Source organism: Aegilops tauschii, chromosome 1, assembly GCF_002575655.3.
Source record: "Aegilops tauschii subsp. strangulata cultivar AL8/78 chromosome 1, Aet v6.0, whole genome shotgun sequence".
Taxonomy (NCBI): domain Eukaryota; kingdom Viridiplantae; phylum Streptophyta; class Magnoliopsida; order Poales; family Poaceae; genus Aegilops; species Aegilops tauschii.
In genome coordinates, this window is record NC_053035.3 from 66,396,176 (window position 1) to 66,412,359 (window position 16,184).

At 44.1% G+C, this 16,184-nt stretch overlaps 1 protein-coding gene across 1 annotated transcript; it reads left to right on the forward strand.

The window, feature by feature from the left end:
- Window positions 1-2,091: 2,091 nt before the first annotated feature.
- Window positions 2,092-15,897, forward strand: LOC141027626 (cysteine-rich receptor-like protein kinase 29). The gene is made up of 7 exons (XM_073504714.1): window positions 2,092-2,099; window positions 2,691-2,820; window positions 3,093-3,354; window positions 3,463-3,509; window positions 14,363-14,562; window positions 14,664-14,814; window positions 15,578-15,897. Exons 1-7 carry the CDS (start codon window positions 2,092-2,094, stop codon window positions 15,800-15,802), a joined length of 1,023 nt encoding a protein of 340 aa, XP_073360815.1. The 3' UTR covers window positions 15,803-15,897.
- The last annotated feature ends 287 nt before the right edge of the window (window positions 15,898-16,184 follow it).

Here is a 16,184-nt window from a genome sequence, read left to right on the forward strand (position 1 = left end):
AGCAAACTCCAAAATGATGCCCCGAAGAGGGACTACGACGCAAAAGCACCGCCATCGCTCGATCTCAAGGAGATCTAGGGTTTCCCCCGGTGTTGCCTGCGCTGTCAAGGACCAAAAAAGGATGGAATCCGCAGATCCGCCCAGCTGCCGACGTGTCGCACCCGCCACCGCGCCGACCGCGACCCGGGGACCAAGCCCACGCCTAGGCCCAGATCCGGCCGCGCCCTCGCCGATCCGGTCGCGTCACCGACGTCCTTGACGACCGCGACGCCCCAGACTTTGAAGCCGCCTGCCATGGAGGTATGGGATCGCCGGAGCGCCGCCACCGCCCTCCGTGACGCCTGGCCGCATGCCATGCTCCAGATCCAACCCCATCTCCAGGTCAGTACGTAGTGTTTCTATGTTTTGCTCTGCGACTGCGGTCGATATTGCACAATCCCCTGACTAGCTAACTTCATGATCCAGAAGCTGTAATACACCATGAAAATCTTCTCTTTTTTTCCGGGGAATTAGTATACATATGATCCTCCTACTTATTGAGGTGGAACTCAGACTCCGTGACACCCGTTTTACTGTTACAAAAAAGGTTTCCCCCGCTTTATATTATAAAGCACCAGCACCAAGCATCCAACAAGTCAGGTTCAAAGTACAAGCAAGTCTCAAATCATCGCTGGGGCCCAACAAGACAAGCCCCAAATAGAGAAGAAAAATGTCTAATCGGGCTCCGGAGGGGGCGGTGGCGGCGGAGGAGCTAGTGCTGCGGCCGAGGAGCGGAGACCCGTGATGATGTTGTTGATGACGTCCCGATCACGCCACTTGCTAAGCGGTCTCCATAGCTGTAAGAAGCCACACATTTTGTAGATTGCATCAGTCACACGACAAGGAATCACGCGTTCGATGACTAGTTTATTGCGCGAGCACCAGAGGGTCCATGCTAGGGTACCCATAGCAACCCAGGCAGGTGCACGCCTAGGACTGGCGAGCCTACGAATCTCCCCGAATAAGTCCGGAAGGTTGTCGTGGCACCAAGTGGCCCCAACAACTTCCCGAAAGCAACTCCAAAGGAACTGTGCCGCCGGGCACCGGAAGAAGATGTGGTTACAGTCTTCCGGTACCATGCAAATGGGACAAAGGCCATCCCCAGGGCCATTACGCTTACGCACCTCCGTGCCCGAGGGCAGACGACCTCGGACCCATTGCCAAAGGAAAATGCAGATTTTCAAGGGGAGTTTAATCTCCCATATCACCGAGAGCATCACTGGTCCGGGTGTGGGCACAATCGACTGGTACAAGGACCTAGTAGAAAATCGGCCGCTAGGCTCGAGTCGCCAAGATAGCGAGTCGGGCTCGAGGGAGGGGGTGTTTAGGGAAACACACTCGAGCAGCTCCTCCCATTGAGCATGTTCCACCACCCCGAAGGTACGACGGAAGGCAATCACGTCCATATTAGCCAGAGCCACGGCCACGGAGAGTTGCGGGCGGGCACATATCGAGAACAACGCGTAGAACCGCTCCCCAAAGGGTCTCGCCCCGGCCCATCTATCAAGCCAAAACAGGGTGCCGGCGCCAGAACCCACGCTAATGGAGGTCCCAATATGCAAGACTGGCATCAGTTGGATCACCGATTGCCAGAATTGGGAACCTCCAGCTCTAGAGGCAAACGCCAGAGGTTGCCCACGGAGGTACTTGGCGCGTATAATCTCCAGCCACAGCCCACCATCACTGGTCTGAATGCGCCACAGCCATTTGGAGAGGAGAGCAATATTCATCCGCTTGGATGAGATGACCCCAAGACCACCCTGGTCCTTGGGCTTGCAAATCTCAGACCACTTGACCATGTGGTACTTCTGTTTATTGTTCTCTCCAGCCCAGAAGAATCTGGAGAGAAGTTTGGTGACCTCATGATGAAGGGATTCATGTAAACTATAGAATCCCATAACATACATCAAAAGGCTAACAAGGGAGGAGTTCATCAGGACCACTCGCGCGGCCTTGGAAAGCCACCTCCCTTGCCAAGGCTCCATCCTAGGTTGGAGCTTGGAAATTATTGGGCGGAAGTCTTTCTCCTGTAGACGGGCGTCACTAATCGGCATGCCGAGGTAGGTAGTCGGGAAGGATCCCAAGCGACAGTTCAAGAGATTAGCAATTCGCTAGGCTTCCTCCGCGGAGTACCCAAGAACCATCACTTCACTCTTGGCGAAGTTACCCGTTTTACTGTTCACGCACGAAAATCATATTTTGTGGTTTTAAAAATCCCTGAAAAAATACACATGGACATAGAGATGTATACTACTCACATCTCTTCGAAATTTCATGCTGAACTACGCATCTCCTAATTATTTACAAGTGTATGTATGCTATGCTATGTCTCTTTGACTTGCTCCCATACAGATTCCTGCTTGCAAATCTGTTATTAATCATAGTAATATGGATTCGTCTCTATTACTAGTATATGTGAATAATATTTTCTATATAATACATCATAAATATTTAACATGAGTAATCTAATAATATTATTCTCAAGTGATGAATGTAAGTAATATTTTGTAATTCAATAGTTTTTTACACGAATATATTGATAGTCAAAGTTAAAGAAGTTTGACTGCACTCTTCTAGCACATCATCTCTTTTTCAATGGGTTTACTATGTTCTCTAATTTACTCATTCTTAAGGGTTTTCATTTGTACCAGCAGAGACAGTAACATGGCTAGAAAGTTACAAAATGCAGCATGTTTAACTATGCGAGTACTACAACAAATCACAGATAATTTCTCCGAGAAGCGAAAAATTGGTCAAGGCGCATATGGAACAGTTTACAAGGTAACACGGTATTCTTGGTTTTCGACTCTGAATACAATAATGTAGTGCATTAAGCAATCTTACTTGCTTAATTACAACTGGCAACCTTGTGACACACTTTCTAACTACTCCCTCCATCCCATAATATAAGACGCTCTTATGTTATGGGACGGAGGGAGTAAAACACAACAGAAAACTGAAGATAACATGATACTTATTTCCTTCTGCTTTCCAAATGATACGGACTTATGAAATGAAATTGGGGCTATGCCCTGGACTTATGACTTGAGTAGGGGGTGCATGTCAGTGGGGAAGAGATAGCTGTAAAGCTGCTCCATAATAACCTGCACGGAACTGACGACGAACAATTCAAACGTGAGTTTGAAAACCTCATGAGGCTTGATCATCACAACATTGTACAGTTAGTTGGCTATTGCTACGAAACACATCATAAACCTATGCTGCATAATGAAGAAACCATTTACGCTGAAGAAACAAACAGAGTGCTCTGTTTTGAGTATATGCGAAATGGGAGCCTTCAAAAGCATATTTCTGGTACAACACTTCTCCACTTCGAGCATACTATATAGAGTATTTAGCATCTGAAGAAAATAAGCTTTGTTTATATTTCTATTTCACTGAATCTTTTGTTTTAATTTGTAGAGGAATGTGATGGACTTGACTGGAACACACGTTATGAAATTATCAAAGTGTAACATCCCAAATTTTCAATTTGGTATGTTATACATAGATCATCATTGCATATCATGTTTTGTTGCATTTTGACAAATCCTCGATAAATCCTAAGCAACTCAAGGATCCTCGGAGAGAGTTGGGGATTTTTCTCGAATTTTCATATTTGATTTTCATCAAATAATAAGACGAGGATTTTGGTTTTAATTATTTTCTCTCCGGAAAAATATTTCATTCTAAAAATAAACGAGAGGAGAAAATATGACTTCTCCAAAACAATTGAAATACTGGAGGAAAAATGTTAAAATCATTTATTGGAATTTATTTGGATTTTATTTGCAATTTTTATTGCATTAAAAATATTGCATGTTTTCAAAATATTTATTTTGTGTTAAAAAAATGTTCACCCTATTCTACATTTTCTAACTAGACGGGGAAAATTTATTTTATATTTTTCTGACTTTTATTTATTTTTCTACGAATTATTTTCCGCAGAACATTAAAAAAACGCGCGCGCCCGCTGGGCCGAGCCCAGGCCGCCGGCCCACCCCGTCGCCCTCTCCTTCCTCCGCACGGGAGAGCGCCGCCACCGTGTCCATGGAGGACACAGGAGTCCGACCCCGCCGGAGCTTGCCCCCTCCTCCAAGCCGAGCTCCCCCCTCTTTATATACCCCTCAGCCCCCCCTCTCTCTCATCTCGCCGCCGCCCGCCTTGCCCGCCGCCGTTGCCGCCGCCGGAGCCGCACCCTTGCACACCCCCCCCCCCCCCCGAGCCCCGCACCCCCTCGCCGCCCCTCGCCCCGAGCGCCGGAGCCCCGCCGGAACCCCCGCCCCGACGAGTTACTGCCTGCCCCGTTCAACGCCGGTTTTTGTTTTTTTTTAAAACCCTTCGTTTAAAAAAAACCCTAGATCGGTTTTTTTTCGGTTTTATTATTTTGCGAGCGTTCACCGAACCGTTCGTTTTAACGAACACGTTCGTCGGTTTTTCTTTGTTAACGAACGTCCGTTCTTTAACCGTTCGTCCGTTTTTCTTTTTCGTCGGATTTTTCTGCGATTATCTCAGATTCAATTTCTGATCGAATCTTCGTTTCTGTTTAACTTCTCGCTCGTTTATCGGAATCAGGCGATTCAAGCGCCTAGAGTTTCGTCTCGAAATTCTCTTTCCGTTTAACCTACTCAAACAAGTTTTTGCTACAGTAAAATTTGACATAGATCCATATTAGTAAACGAAGCTTTTTTCTTTCGCAGTTTGACTTTCGTTGTTTCTTTCAACTTGATTCTTTTTGCAAACCGGAGTTCTTAAGTTGAACTTTCTGGTTGGATCTTTCATTCGAGTTTTACCTGTGCATTAGATGAGTGCTGATTGTATGCTTGTTTGTTTGCGATAGAGTACCCGGAGTGTGCCGCTTGTTACTTCGAATCGCTAGGTTTCGCGGATCATCAGCAAGGCAAGTAACACTTTGATCATACTTTCCATACCCAGTTTTATTGCATTAGATCTATTCCTCAAACACTTGCATGATTAGGATCTAATTAAATTGTGGGAACTGGGAAGTAGTTGAGGTAGTACCTATTACCTGTTTTCTATTCAAACCCTTGGGAGTTACTTCTACGTTGCTTTTATTATTGCCATGCTATGCTCGTAGACGTGGATCTGGGTTTGAGAGATATTCATGACAGATGTGAGATGTTTATTAATAGTTCAACTTAAGATGGCAACTAAAACTCACATCTGGGTGGATTGAGGCACCTGGAGAACCCAGTGTTGTCTGTTTGTATAAGGACCGCCACCCAGGCTCAAAGGGATCATAAGATTATTCATGCTAGAAACTTCCGTGTGCAGCCACAAGCTATTATGGGCTCTAGCATAGTTGAGTGGGTTACAAGATCTCTTGAAGAGGTGGGCTAGCAGATGTAGGGGACAGTAGGTGTACCGGTCCATCCAGAGTAAAGAGTGATTGTTTCTGAAAGGTAGTGTCTCGGTCATCCGTTTCTCAAACATCATGTAGTGCGAGAATCAAGCGGAGGCGATCGAGTCTTGTGGGGAAAAGTGCGCAAACCTCTGCAGAGTGTACAAACTAATCATGGTTAGCCGTGTCCCCGGTTATGGACAACTTGAGTATCTAGTACCTGGATTATCATTTGAATCTCATCACCATGTTACTTTTAATTAATTTTGTTGGGTTAATGATGACACCTAATTGGGATTGAGTTGGAGGTACCTTCTCAATGTTTAACAACCACCATGATAGTTAAATAAAATTTATTCCTTTGCAGTAGGATAAAATTGGCTTTTCGCAAAACCGTAGCCAGAGCTTTCCACCAGCCATATATGCATGTTGTATAGCGTTATTACTGTTCACTATTCTCTATGTGTTACATTGCCAGCATATTCTATGTGCTGACCCGTTTTCGGGCTGCAACGTTTCATGTTGCAGACTTTTCAGACGACGAGTAAGGTGCCTTAGGTCGTGGTCTTATACTCAGTGATGCCGCTGGAGTTGATGGACTCACTTATCTTCCAAGTCTTCCGCTGTTATCGTTTTTAGATGGCCTTAAGCCATGTTTATCATACTTAATCTCTTTGGAGATATTCGATGTAATAAGTGTGTGATTGCTACTCTGTTATAAATCCTCCATTTGTACTGTGCGTGTCAGCATTACTGATCCAGGGATGACACTGGTGCACAGCAGCACAGACCATTTGAGGTCTGGTCGCTACAAAGTTGGTATCAGAGCACACGCTGACTGTAGGACACGACCACTAAGCTTAAGCCCTAGAACGCTTCTCTCTTCTCATTTCTGACCCCTCTCCTTTTTCTACTCTTTTAGGAATGGCGAATGCAAGGAGCAAGTTCATGCAACCAGATGAAGACATGCCGTTTGGTCGACACTTGAAGGAAGTCACCAAGTACTTGAACATAGGAATACCAAGCATCACCGGAACCTACAACGCCACATTACCTGAAGAGGAGAGCTGGAAGATTCAAGTTATCATTCCAGGAAGGACGTTTGTGCCAGTTACTGAACCCATAAGATTGGTTTTTGAAGCACCAACTTGGAGTTTAGGGAAGAGCATGGCCGCACACATCGCCATGGGACGCATTGGAGAAGTCTATCACCAGGAGCTTAAGGATACAATTTACCAAATTTGTGGACGCCGAGACGCGCAATGGGAGATGATCAGAACCAAGAAGGATGGATCAATTGCAGCTTTCATCCAGGAGCAGAACCAACATATTCGTCGCCAGGAGAACCAGATGTGCACGGACAAGGAAGAACTGAAGAAGGCATTAACGAAGATCAAGGAGCTCCAAGAAGAACTCAAGGCTACACGCGAGGATTATTTGGAAGAAATCAACGCACTAGTAGGGAAGAATGATGACCTGGAGAAGAAGATTGGAGTATTCATGGGAAATCCAGTGCCAAAAGCAGAAGTCGACGAATGCACTTGTCCGGATAACTACATCATCATCGACGACACTGACTCGGAACCAAGTGAAGATGACTTTGTTGATGAAGCTGGAGCAGACATCATGGAGTCTTCAACGGATCAGAATTTCTAGTAGACCACCATATCAGTAGTAGTTTTGCCCCATTCAATAGTATAGCTCAAGCACTTTGTAACGCTAGTTAGATCGATTGTTTTGCCTTGTTTGAATTGATTGAGTGATATTGATTGATTTGTCTCATGAGCATATGGGTAGTGTTTTCTCTCTAGACCTCATTCTATTCTTAACTCTCATCTTTTCTAAACCTATCAGATGCCTCCGAGACGCGACACCGGATTTGTTTTCCCGCCAGAGATCACCCAGTTGATTCAGCAACAGAATGCCCTGATGCAAGTGTTAGTGCAGAACCAAGGCAACAACAACAACAACCCACCGCCACCACCACCTGTTGGTCACTTAGCCCGTTTATTAAGGCTAAACCCGCCGGTGTTTTCCAGTAGCACCGAGCTGATTGTTGCAGATGATTGGCTCCGCAAAGTTGGAAGGGAGTTGACCACTGCAGGATGCACAGATGCGGAAAGAGTGCGTTTTGCCGCACATCAACTTGATGGACCCGCAGCACCATGGTGGGAGAATTATACAGCCACGCACCCTATTGACACTGTCACATGGGACCAGTTTCAGCAAGTTTTCCGTACAGCTCATGTTTCAGCAGGAGCTATGGCTATGAAGAAGCGTGAGTTTCGTAACCTACGCCAAGGAGGATGCACCGTAGGCCAGTATGTGGAGGATTTCAGTAAGTTAGCACGTTATGCACCAGATGACGTTGCTACAGATGCTGCCAAGCAGGAGAAATTTTTGGGAGGTCTGAATGATGAACTGAGTATGCAGTTGATGGTAGCAACCTTCAACAACTACCAGGAGCTGGTAGATAGAGCTCTCATGATTGAAGGGAAGCAACAGCAGATTGAAAATCGTAAGAGGAAGTATGGACAAGGGAAGTACAATTCTGGAGCCCAGCAGAAGCCACGATTTACCCCGAAACCAGGAGGACAGTTTCAGCATACCCACGGAGGAGGTAGTTCGCACAACCATAATGGCTCCAAGAATGGTAATGGGAATGGAGGAGGCAACGGACAAAACCGCACCAACCCATCTACCCCAACCAAGAGGGATCTAAGTCACATTACTTGTTTCAAGTGCCAGAAGACGGGACATTATGCAACTGATTGTCCTGAAGCCCAAAATGGAAATGGCAATGGAAGCTCTGGGAAGAAGCCGAACCCGTTCAACAAAGGGCATGTGAACCACGTGAGCGTGGAGGAGGTTGAAGCTCAGCCTGATGCAGTAATAGGTAAGTTTTTGGTTAAGTCATTTACTGCAACCCTTCTTTTCGATACTGGTGCATCGCATTCATACATATCAAGGGGATTCGTGCATAAGTTTAAGATGTCCACCCAAGTTCTCAAAACCCCTATGTTAGTAAACTCGCCAGGAGCAGAGTATATGGCAACCCAAGGATGTTTTCAGATACCATTGGCCATTGGAAGGCATGTTTTCCCCTCAGACCTCATTGTTTTGGAATCGCAAGGTTTGGATGTGATTTTGGGAATGGATTGGCTATCGTTGTATGGAGGAAACATCGATTGTGCCAGCAAGACGATTTTGCTTACCACCCCGGAAGGGAAAAGGATCAAGTATGTATCCCGGCATATGCCGAAGAGGACTCAAGTAAATTCCTTATCAGGAGTTGTACAGGAGGAAGTACCAGTGGTGAAGGATTATCCGGATGTATTTCCAGAAGAGTTGCCAGGCATGCCACCAGATAGAGACATTGAGTTCTTGATTGAACTTTTGCCAGGCACAGGGCCAATATCTAAGAGACCATACAGGATGCCCGCAAAGGATTTGGAGGAAATTAAGAAGCAAATCAAGGAGTTACTGGATAAAGGCTATATTCGCCCAAGCTCACCTTGGGGATCACCAGTACTTCTAGTGGAGAAGAAAGATGGATCGCTGAGGATGGTTGTTGATTACCGAGGATTGAATGAAGTGACCATCAAAAACAAGTACCCACTGCCGATGATCAATGATTTGTTTGACCGCCTACAAGGAGCTAAAGTATTTTCCAAGATCGATCTACGATCAGGATACCATCAGTTAAAGATTCGAGAGCAGGATATACCTAAGACGGCTTTTACCACCAGATATGGATTGTATGAGTATACCGTTATGTCATTTGGACTGACTAACGCACCTGCCTATTTCATGAACCTGATGAACAAAGTGTTTATGGAGTTTCTGGATAAGTTCGTCGTGGTGTTCATTGATGATATTTTAATCTTTTCCAAGGATGAGGAAGAGCATGAGGAGCATTTATGATTGGTACTTGAGAAGCTCAGAGAACATCAGTTATATGCCAAGTTCAGCAAATGTGAGTTTTGGCTAAAGGAAGTTGGATTCCTTGGACATGTTATTTCTGGAGAAGGAATAGCAGTAGACCCTGCCAAGGTTGACACAGTGACAAGTTGGGAATCACCCAAGACAGTTGGAGAAATCCGGAGTTTTCTTGGACTTGCAGGATACTACCGGAGATTCATCGAGAATTTCTCGAAGATTGCTAAGCCCATGACTGAGCTATTGAAGAAGGACACCAAATTCAATTGGACTGAGGAATGTGAAGCTAGTTTCCAAGAGTTGAAGAAACAATTGGTTACCTCACCAGTGTTGATTCTGCCAGATCAACGCAAGGACTATGAAGTTTATTGCGACGCTTCTTGTCGAGGACTTGGAGTAGTGCTTATGCAGGAAGGAAGAGTTGTGTCATATGCTTCACGACAACTTAAACCCCATGAGAAGAATTATGCTACGCATGATTTGGAATTAGCAGCCGTGGTGCATGCATTGAAGACATGGAGACATTTTCTCATCGGAAACCATTGTGAGGTGTACACGGATCACAAAAGTTTGAAGTATATTTTCACGCAGAAGGAGTTAAATATCAGACAGAGGAGATGGTTGGAGCTCATTAAAGATTATGACATGAGATTGCATTATCACCCTGGAAAGGCTAACGTAGTAGCAGACGCGTTGAGCCGCAAGAGTCATATCAACACTCTCATGACCGGAGAGTTACCTCAGGAGTTAGCCGAGGACCTTCGCGAGCTATGTTTGGAGATAGTCCCAAGAGGCTATTTAGCGACATTGGAGATTCAGTCTACCTTGATGGAAAGGATCAGAGAAGCTCAGAAGACAGACAAGGAGATTGAAGAGATAAAGGAGAAGATGAGCAAAGGAAAAGCCAAGGGATTTCGTGAGGATGAGCACGATACCTTATGGTTTGAGGACCGTGTATATGTGCCAAATGATCCGGAGATCAGGAAGTTGATTTTGCAAGAAGCCCATGATTCACCATACTCGATACACCCAGGGAATACCAAGATGTATTTGGATTTGAAAAATACTTTCTGGTGGACCGGAATGAAGAAGGATATTGCAGAGTATGTAGCAGTTTGTGATGTATGTCAGAGAGTGAAGGCAGAGCATCAGAAGCCAGCAGGATTGCTACAACCATTGCCGATACCCGAATGGAAGTGGGATAAAATAGGCATGGATTTTATCACAGGATTACCCAGGACTCGTTCAGGCTATGACTCAATATGGGTTGTAGTCGACCGATTGACGAAAGTGGCTCATTTCATTCCAGTGAAGACCACTTACACCAGTGCTAAGTTGGCAAAGATATACATGACCAGGATCGTATGTTTGCATGGAGTTCCGAGGACCATTGTATCAGACAGAGGAACCCAATTTACCTCGAAGTTTTGGAAGCAGTTACATGAAACATTGGGAACCAGGCTGGAATTTAGTACAGCTTTTCACCCACAGACAGATGGACAGACCGAGAGAGTCAACCAGATTTTGGAGGACATGTTGAGAGCATGTGCACTAGATTACGGATCCAGTTGGGACTACAATTTGCCATATGCGGAGTTTTCTTATAACAACAGTTATCAAACCAGTTTGAAGATGGCCCCTTTCGAAGCCTTGTACGGAAGGAGGTGTAGAACACCGTTGTTATGGGACGAAGTTGGAGACCGTCAGCTGTTTGGACCAGATTTGATTAAGGAGTCTGAACAGAAAGTGAGGTTGATTCGCGATAGGCTCAAGGTAGCCCAGTCCAGGCAGAAGAGTTATGCTGATTCTAAACGAAAGGAGATAGTTAACGAAGTCGGAGACAGAGTGTATCTTCGAGTATCACCCCTTCGAGGAGTGAAGCGCTTTGGAGTTAAGGGAAAGTTAGCGCCCCGTTTTATCGGACCATACAGAATTGTGGAACGTATGGGAGAGGTTGCCTACAAGCTGGAATTGCCCGAAGGATTGTCTGGAGTTCATGATGTATTTCACGTTTTCGCAGTTGAAGAAGTGCCACGCAGAGATGGCTGAGATACCACTGAGAGATACTGTGCCACTGGAAGCGATTCAGCTGGAAAGTGATTTGACCTATGAGGAGAAACCAGTTAAGATTCTTGAGTATGCCAGCCGAATTACCGGCAGTAAGGTTATCAAGTTTTGCAAAGTCAAGTGGAGCCACCACACGGAGGATGAAGCCACCTGGGAGCGAGAGGAAGATCTACGGAAGGACCACTCCCACCTGTTTTCTAGCCAACCCGAATCTCGAGGGCGAGATTCATCTTAAGGGGGGTAGGTTTGTAACATCCCAAATTTTGGTATGTTATACATAGATCATCATTGCATATCATGTTTTGTTGCATTTTGACAAATCCTCGATAAATCCTAAGCAACTCAAGGACCCTCTGAGAGAGTTGGGGATTTTTCTCGAATTTTCATATTTGATTTTCATCAAATAATAAGACGAGGATTTTGGTTTTAATTATTTTCTCTCCGAAAAAATATTTCATTCTAAAAATAAACGAGAGGAGAAAATATGACTTCTCCAAAACAATTGAAATACTGGAGGAAAAATGTTAAAATCATTTATTGGAATTTATTTGGATTTTATTTGCAATTTTTATTGCATTAAAAATATTGCATGTTTTCAAAATATTTATTTTGTGTTAAAAAAATGTTCACCCTATTCTAGATTTTCTAACTAGACGGGGAAAATTTATTTTGTATTTTTCTGACTTTTATTTATTTTTCTACGAATTATTTTCTGCGGAACATTTAAAAAAAACGAGCGCGCCCGCTGGGCCGAGCCCAGGCCGCCGGCCCACCCCGTCGCCCTCTCCTTCCTCCGCACGGGAGAGCGCCGCCGCCGTGTCCATGGAGGACACGGGAGTCCGACCCCGCCGGAGCTTGCCCCCTCCTCCAAGCCGAGCTCCCCCCCTCTTTATATACCCCTCAACCCCCCATCTCTCTCATCTCGCCGCCGCCCACCTTGCCCGCCGCCGCCACCGCACTCGGGAGCCGCCGCCGCCGCCGTTGCCGCCGCCGGAGCCGCCCCCTTGCACCCCCCCGAGCCCCGCACCCCGCACCCCCTCGCCGCCCCTCGCCCCGAGCGCCGGAGCCCCGTCGGAACCCCCGCCCCGACGAGGTACTGCCTGCCCCGTTCAACGCCGGTTTTTTTTAAAACCCTTCGTTTAAAAAAACCCTAGATCGGTTTTTTTTGGTCTTATTATTTTGCGAGCGTTCACCGAACCGTTCGTTTTAACGAACGCGTTCGTCGGTTTTTCTTTGTTAACGAACGTCCGTTCTTTAACCGTTCGTCCGTTTTTCTTTTTCGTCGGATTTTTCTGCGATTATCTCAGATTCGATTTCAGATCGAATCTTCGTTTCTGTTTAACTTCTCGCTCGTTTATCGGAATCAGGCGATTCAAGCGCCTAGAGTTTCGTCTCGAAATTCTCTTTCCGTTTAACCTACTCAAACAAGTTTTTGCTACAGTAAAATTTGATCTAGATCCAGATTAGTAAACGAAGCTTCTTTCTTTCGCAGTTTGACTTTCGTTGTTTCTTTCAAGTTGATTCTTTTTGCAAACCGGAGTTCTTAAGTTGAACTTTCTGGTTGGATCTTTCATTCGAGTTTTACCTGTGCATTAGATGAGTGCTGATTGTATGCTTGTTTGTTTACGATAGAGTACCCGGAGTGTGCCGCTTGTTACTTCGAATCGCTAGGTTTCGCGGATCATCAGCAAGGCAAGTAACACTTTGATCATACTTTCCATACCCAGTTTTATTGCATTAGATCTATTCCTCAAACACTTGCATGATTAGGATCTAATTAAATTGTGGGAACTGGGAAGTAGTTGAGGTAGTACCTATTACCTGTTTTCTATTCAAACCCTTGGGAGTTACTTCTACGTTGCTTTTATTATTGCCATGCTATGCTCGTAAACGTGGATCTGGGTTTGAGAGATATTCATGACAGATGTGAGATGTTTATTAATGGTTCAACTTAAGGTGGCAACTAAAACTCACATCTGGGTGGATTGAGGCACCTGGAGAACCCAGTGTTGTCTGTTTGTATAAGGACCGCCACCCAGGCTCAAAGGGATCATAAGATTATTCATGCTAGAAACTTTCGTGTGCAGCCACAAGCTATTATGGGCTCTAGCATAGTTGAGTGGGTTACAAGATCTCTTGAAGAGGTGGGCTAGCAGATGTAGGGGACAGTAGGTGTACCGGTCCATCCAGAGTAAAGAGTGATTGTTTCTGAAAGGTAGTGTCTCGGTCATCCGTTTCTCAAACATCATGTAGTGCGAGAATCAAGCGGAGGCGATCGAGTCTTGTGGGGAAAAGTGCGCAAACCTCTGCAGAGTGTACAAACTAATCATGGTTAGCCGTGTCCCCGGTTATGGACAACTTGAGTATCTAGTACCTGGATTATCATTTGAATCTCATCACCATGTTACTTTTAATTAATTTTGTTGGGTTAATGATGACACCTAATTGGGATTGAGTTGGAGGTACCTTCTCAATGTTTAACAACCATCATGATAGTTAAATAAAATTTATTCCTTTGCAGTAGGATAAAATTGGCTTTTCGCGAAACCGTAGCCATAGAGCTTTCCACCAGCCATATATGCATGTAGTATAGCGTTATTACTGTTCATTATTCTCTATGTGTTACATTGCCAGCATATTCTATGTGCTGACCCGTTTTCGGGCTGCAACGTTTCATGTTGCAGACTTTTCAGACGACGAGTAAGGTGCCTTAGGTCGTGGTCTTATACTCAGTGATGCCGCTGGAGTTGATGGACTCACTTATCTTCCAAGTCTTCCGCTGTTATCATTTTTAGATGGCCTTAAGCCATGTTTATCATACTTAATCTCTTTGGAGATATTCGATGTAATAAGTGTGTGATTGCTACTCTGTTATAAATCCTCCATTTGTACTGTGCATGTCAGCATTACTGATCCAGGGATGACACTGGTGCACAGCAGCACGGACCATTTGAGGTCTGGTCGCTACACAAAGGGACATGTGAGGGCTTAAAATATCTTCATGAAGGATTCAAAGAACCAATTTACCATATGGACTTAAAACCTGACAATATACTGCTAGATGAGAATATGATGCCAAAACTAGCAGATTTTGGCTTGTCTAAGCTCTACGATGGAGAACAATCGATGATCACTCAAAGTCTTGCGGGAACAATGTGAGTGATCAAATTTCTCCTGCAAATAAGTTGTTTCGTACTGAAGCAGAATATTCTAATTATATACATTGTATGTTTAATATTTATGCTGCCATGCTCAGTGGATACTTGCCGCCAGAATATTTATTTGAACACGTAGTCTCGAAAAAGCTGTACATATTCAGTCTGGGTGTTGTAGTGACAAAGATAATTACGGGACCTAGAGGCCCCACCAGAAGGGCTGAAATGACACACCAAGAGTTTACTAATCAAGTAAGTAATGCTATTTTCACTTCATAAAAAAGATCAACTGTCATTTTTGCAAATATTATGATAGTCTTACATTGCAAAGTACCCTTCCCTAACATATTAGTGTATTTTGTTCATAAACATGAACATATTTCATATTCCAAATTTCTGTTGCAACACCAGTTTTATGTTTCCTTTAACCACCTAGTAAATATCCAACTTTATTTTCTACAACTTCGATCCTTTTTGCTTGTTCTTGTCTCTTTTTTTTTTGGAAAAGGAGGATCAGTCCCCCCGCCCCTGCATCATAATGATGCACACATGCATATTGATCATTACTATGTCTGACTACATGTCTGTAAAAAATCCTAATGATGCAATGGCATGAGAGTAGCTTTGTGGCTAATCTAGTTATTGCATTTGCCCGCTCCAAATTTGTGTGTGCAGATTAAGGGTCAAAGTTATACATGACCGACCACATGCATTCTAAAATGACATAAAAAATAGAATGGCGGTAGTATTATCTATGCATGCAAATTACTCTACTACTCCTTACTTAATATCAATGAAAGCAGCACTGCTGTATTTCGTAAAAAAAGGAGGCACCGAAGCTATTTTTAATGTTTTCTTGTTCATCAACGACTAGAAACAAGCCTTATAATTTCAAAAGGAGGATTTATGATCCTAGCCTACCTCAACTTGATTGGGACAAAAGGCTTTGTTGTTTTTGTAGTTCTTGTTGTTGGAGGGGGATTTATCATCCTAGCTGTATGCTTCGATTTCATAGGTACATGTAAACTGGAGGAAGAGGTTGCAGGAAACATGGCATGCTTCCCGACAACTAGAAGCTTATTGCAACCAAGTGAAAATATGCATTGAAATAGCATTGACATGCATGGAGAATGATAGGCACAAAAGGCCTACTATAGTGGATATCATACATAAACTGAACCAGACTGAAACTGTGATCAAAGAGCTGAAAAATGATCAGGCTTACAGATGGACAAGGTAATTAGGACTGTTAGTTGGCATGAGTGCGCCCAGGCTTTCCTTTCATTTTTACAACATTGATGCATTCATCCGTTTTAGTGATATTTGTAGTTATTAAAAAAAATGCAATTTTACAAGGGACATGAATCCTTATTCATTATTTAATATATTTATGCTACTTAAATTTTGAATCCGGAGGCAAATTGCCTTGATATATGGTTGCCTCTACATGACTCTAAACTGCTTTGTTCTCCACTCTTTGAATTAATAGAGTATCTAGGAATCATTTATGTCTGAAATTAAATATGTTTGTTCCAAATATTTACGAGTGAAAAAGTGAAGCAAAGCCTCTGAATTATTGCTTAAGCCCACCTATTTACAAATAATGGAGAACTTTATGTCTT

Coding starts and splice junctions, on each gene's coding strand:
- LOC141027626 (XM_073504714.1), top strand. Junction 3,355..3,462: donor CCTTCAAAAGCATATTTCTG/GTACAACACTTC, acceptor TTTAATTTGTAG/AGGAATGTGATGGACTTGAC. Junction 14,563..14,663: donor CAAAGTCTTGCGGGAACAAT/GTGAGTGATCAA, acceptor TGCCATGCTCAG/TGGATACTTGCCGCCAGAAT.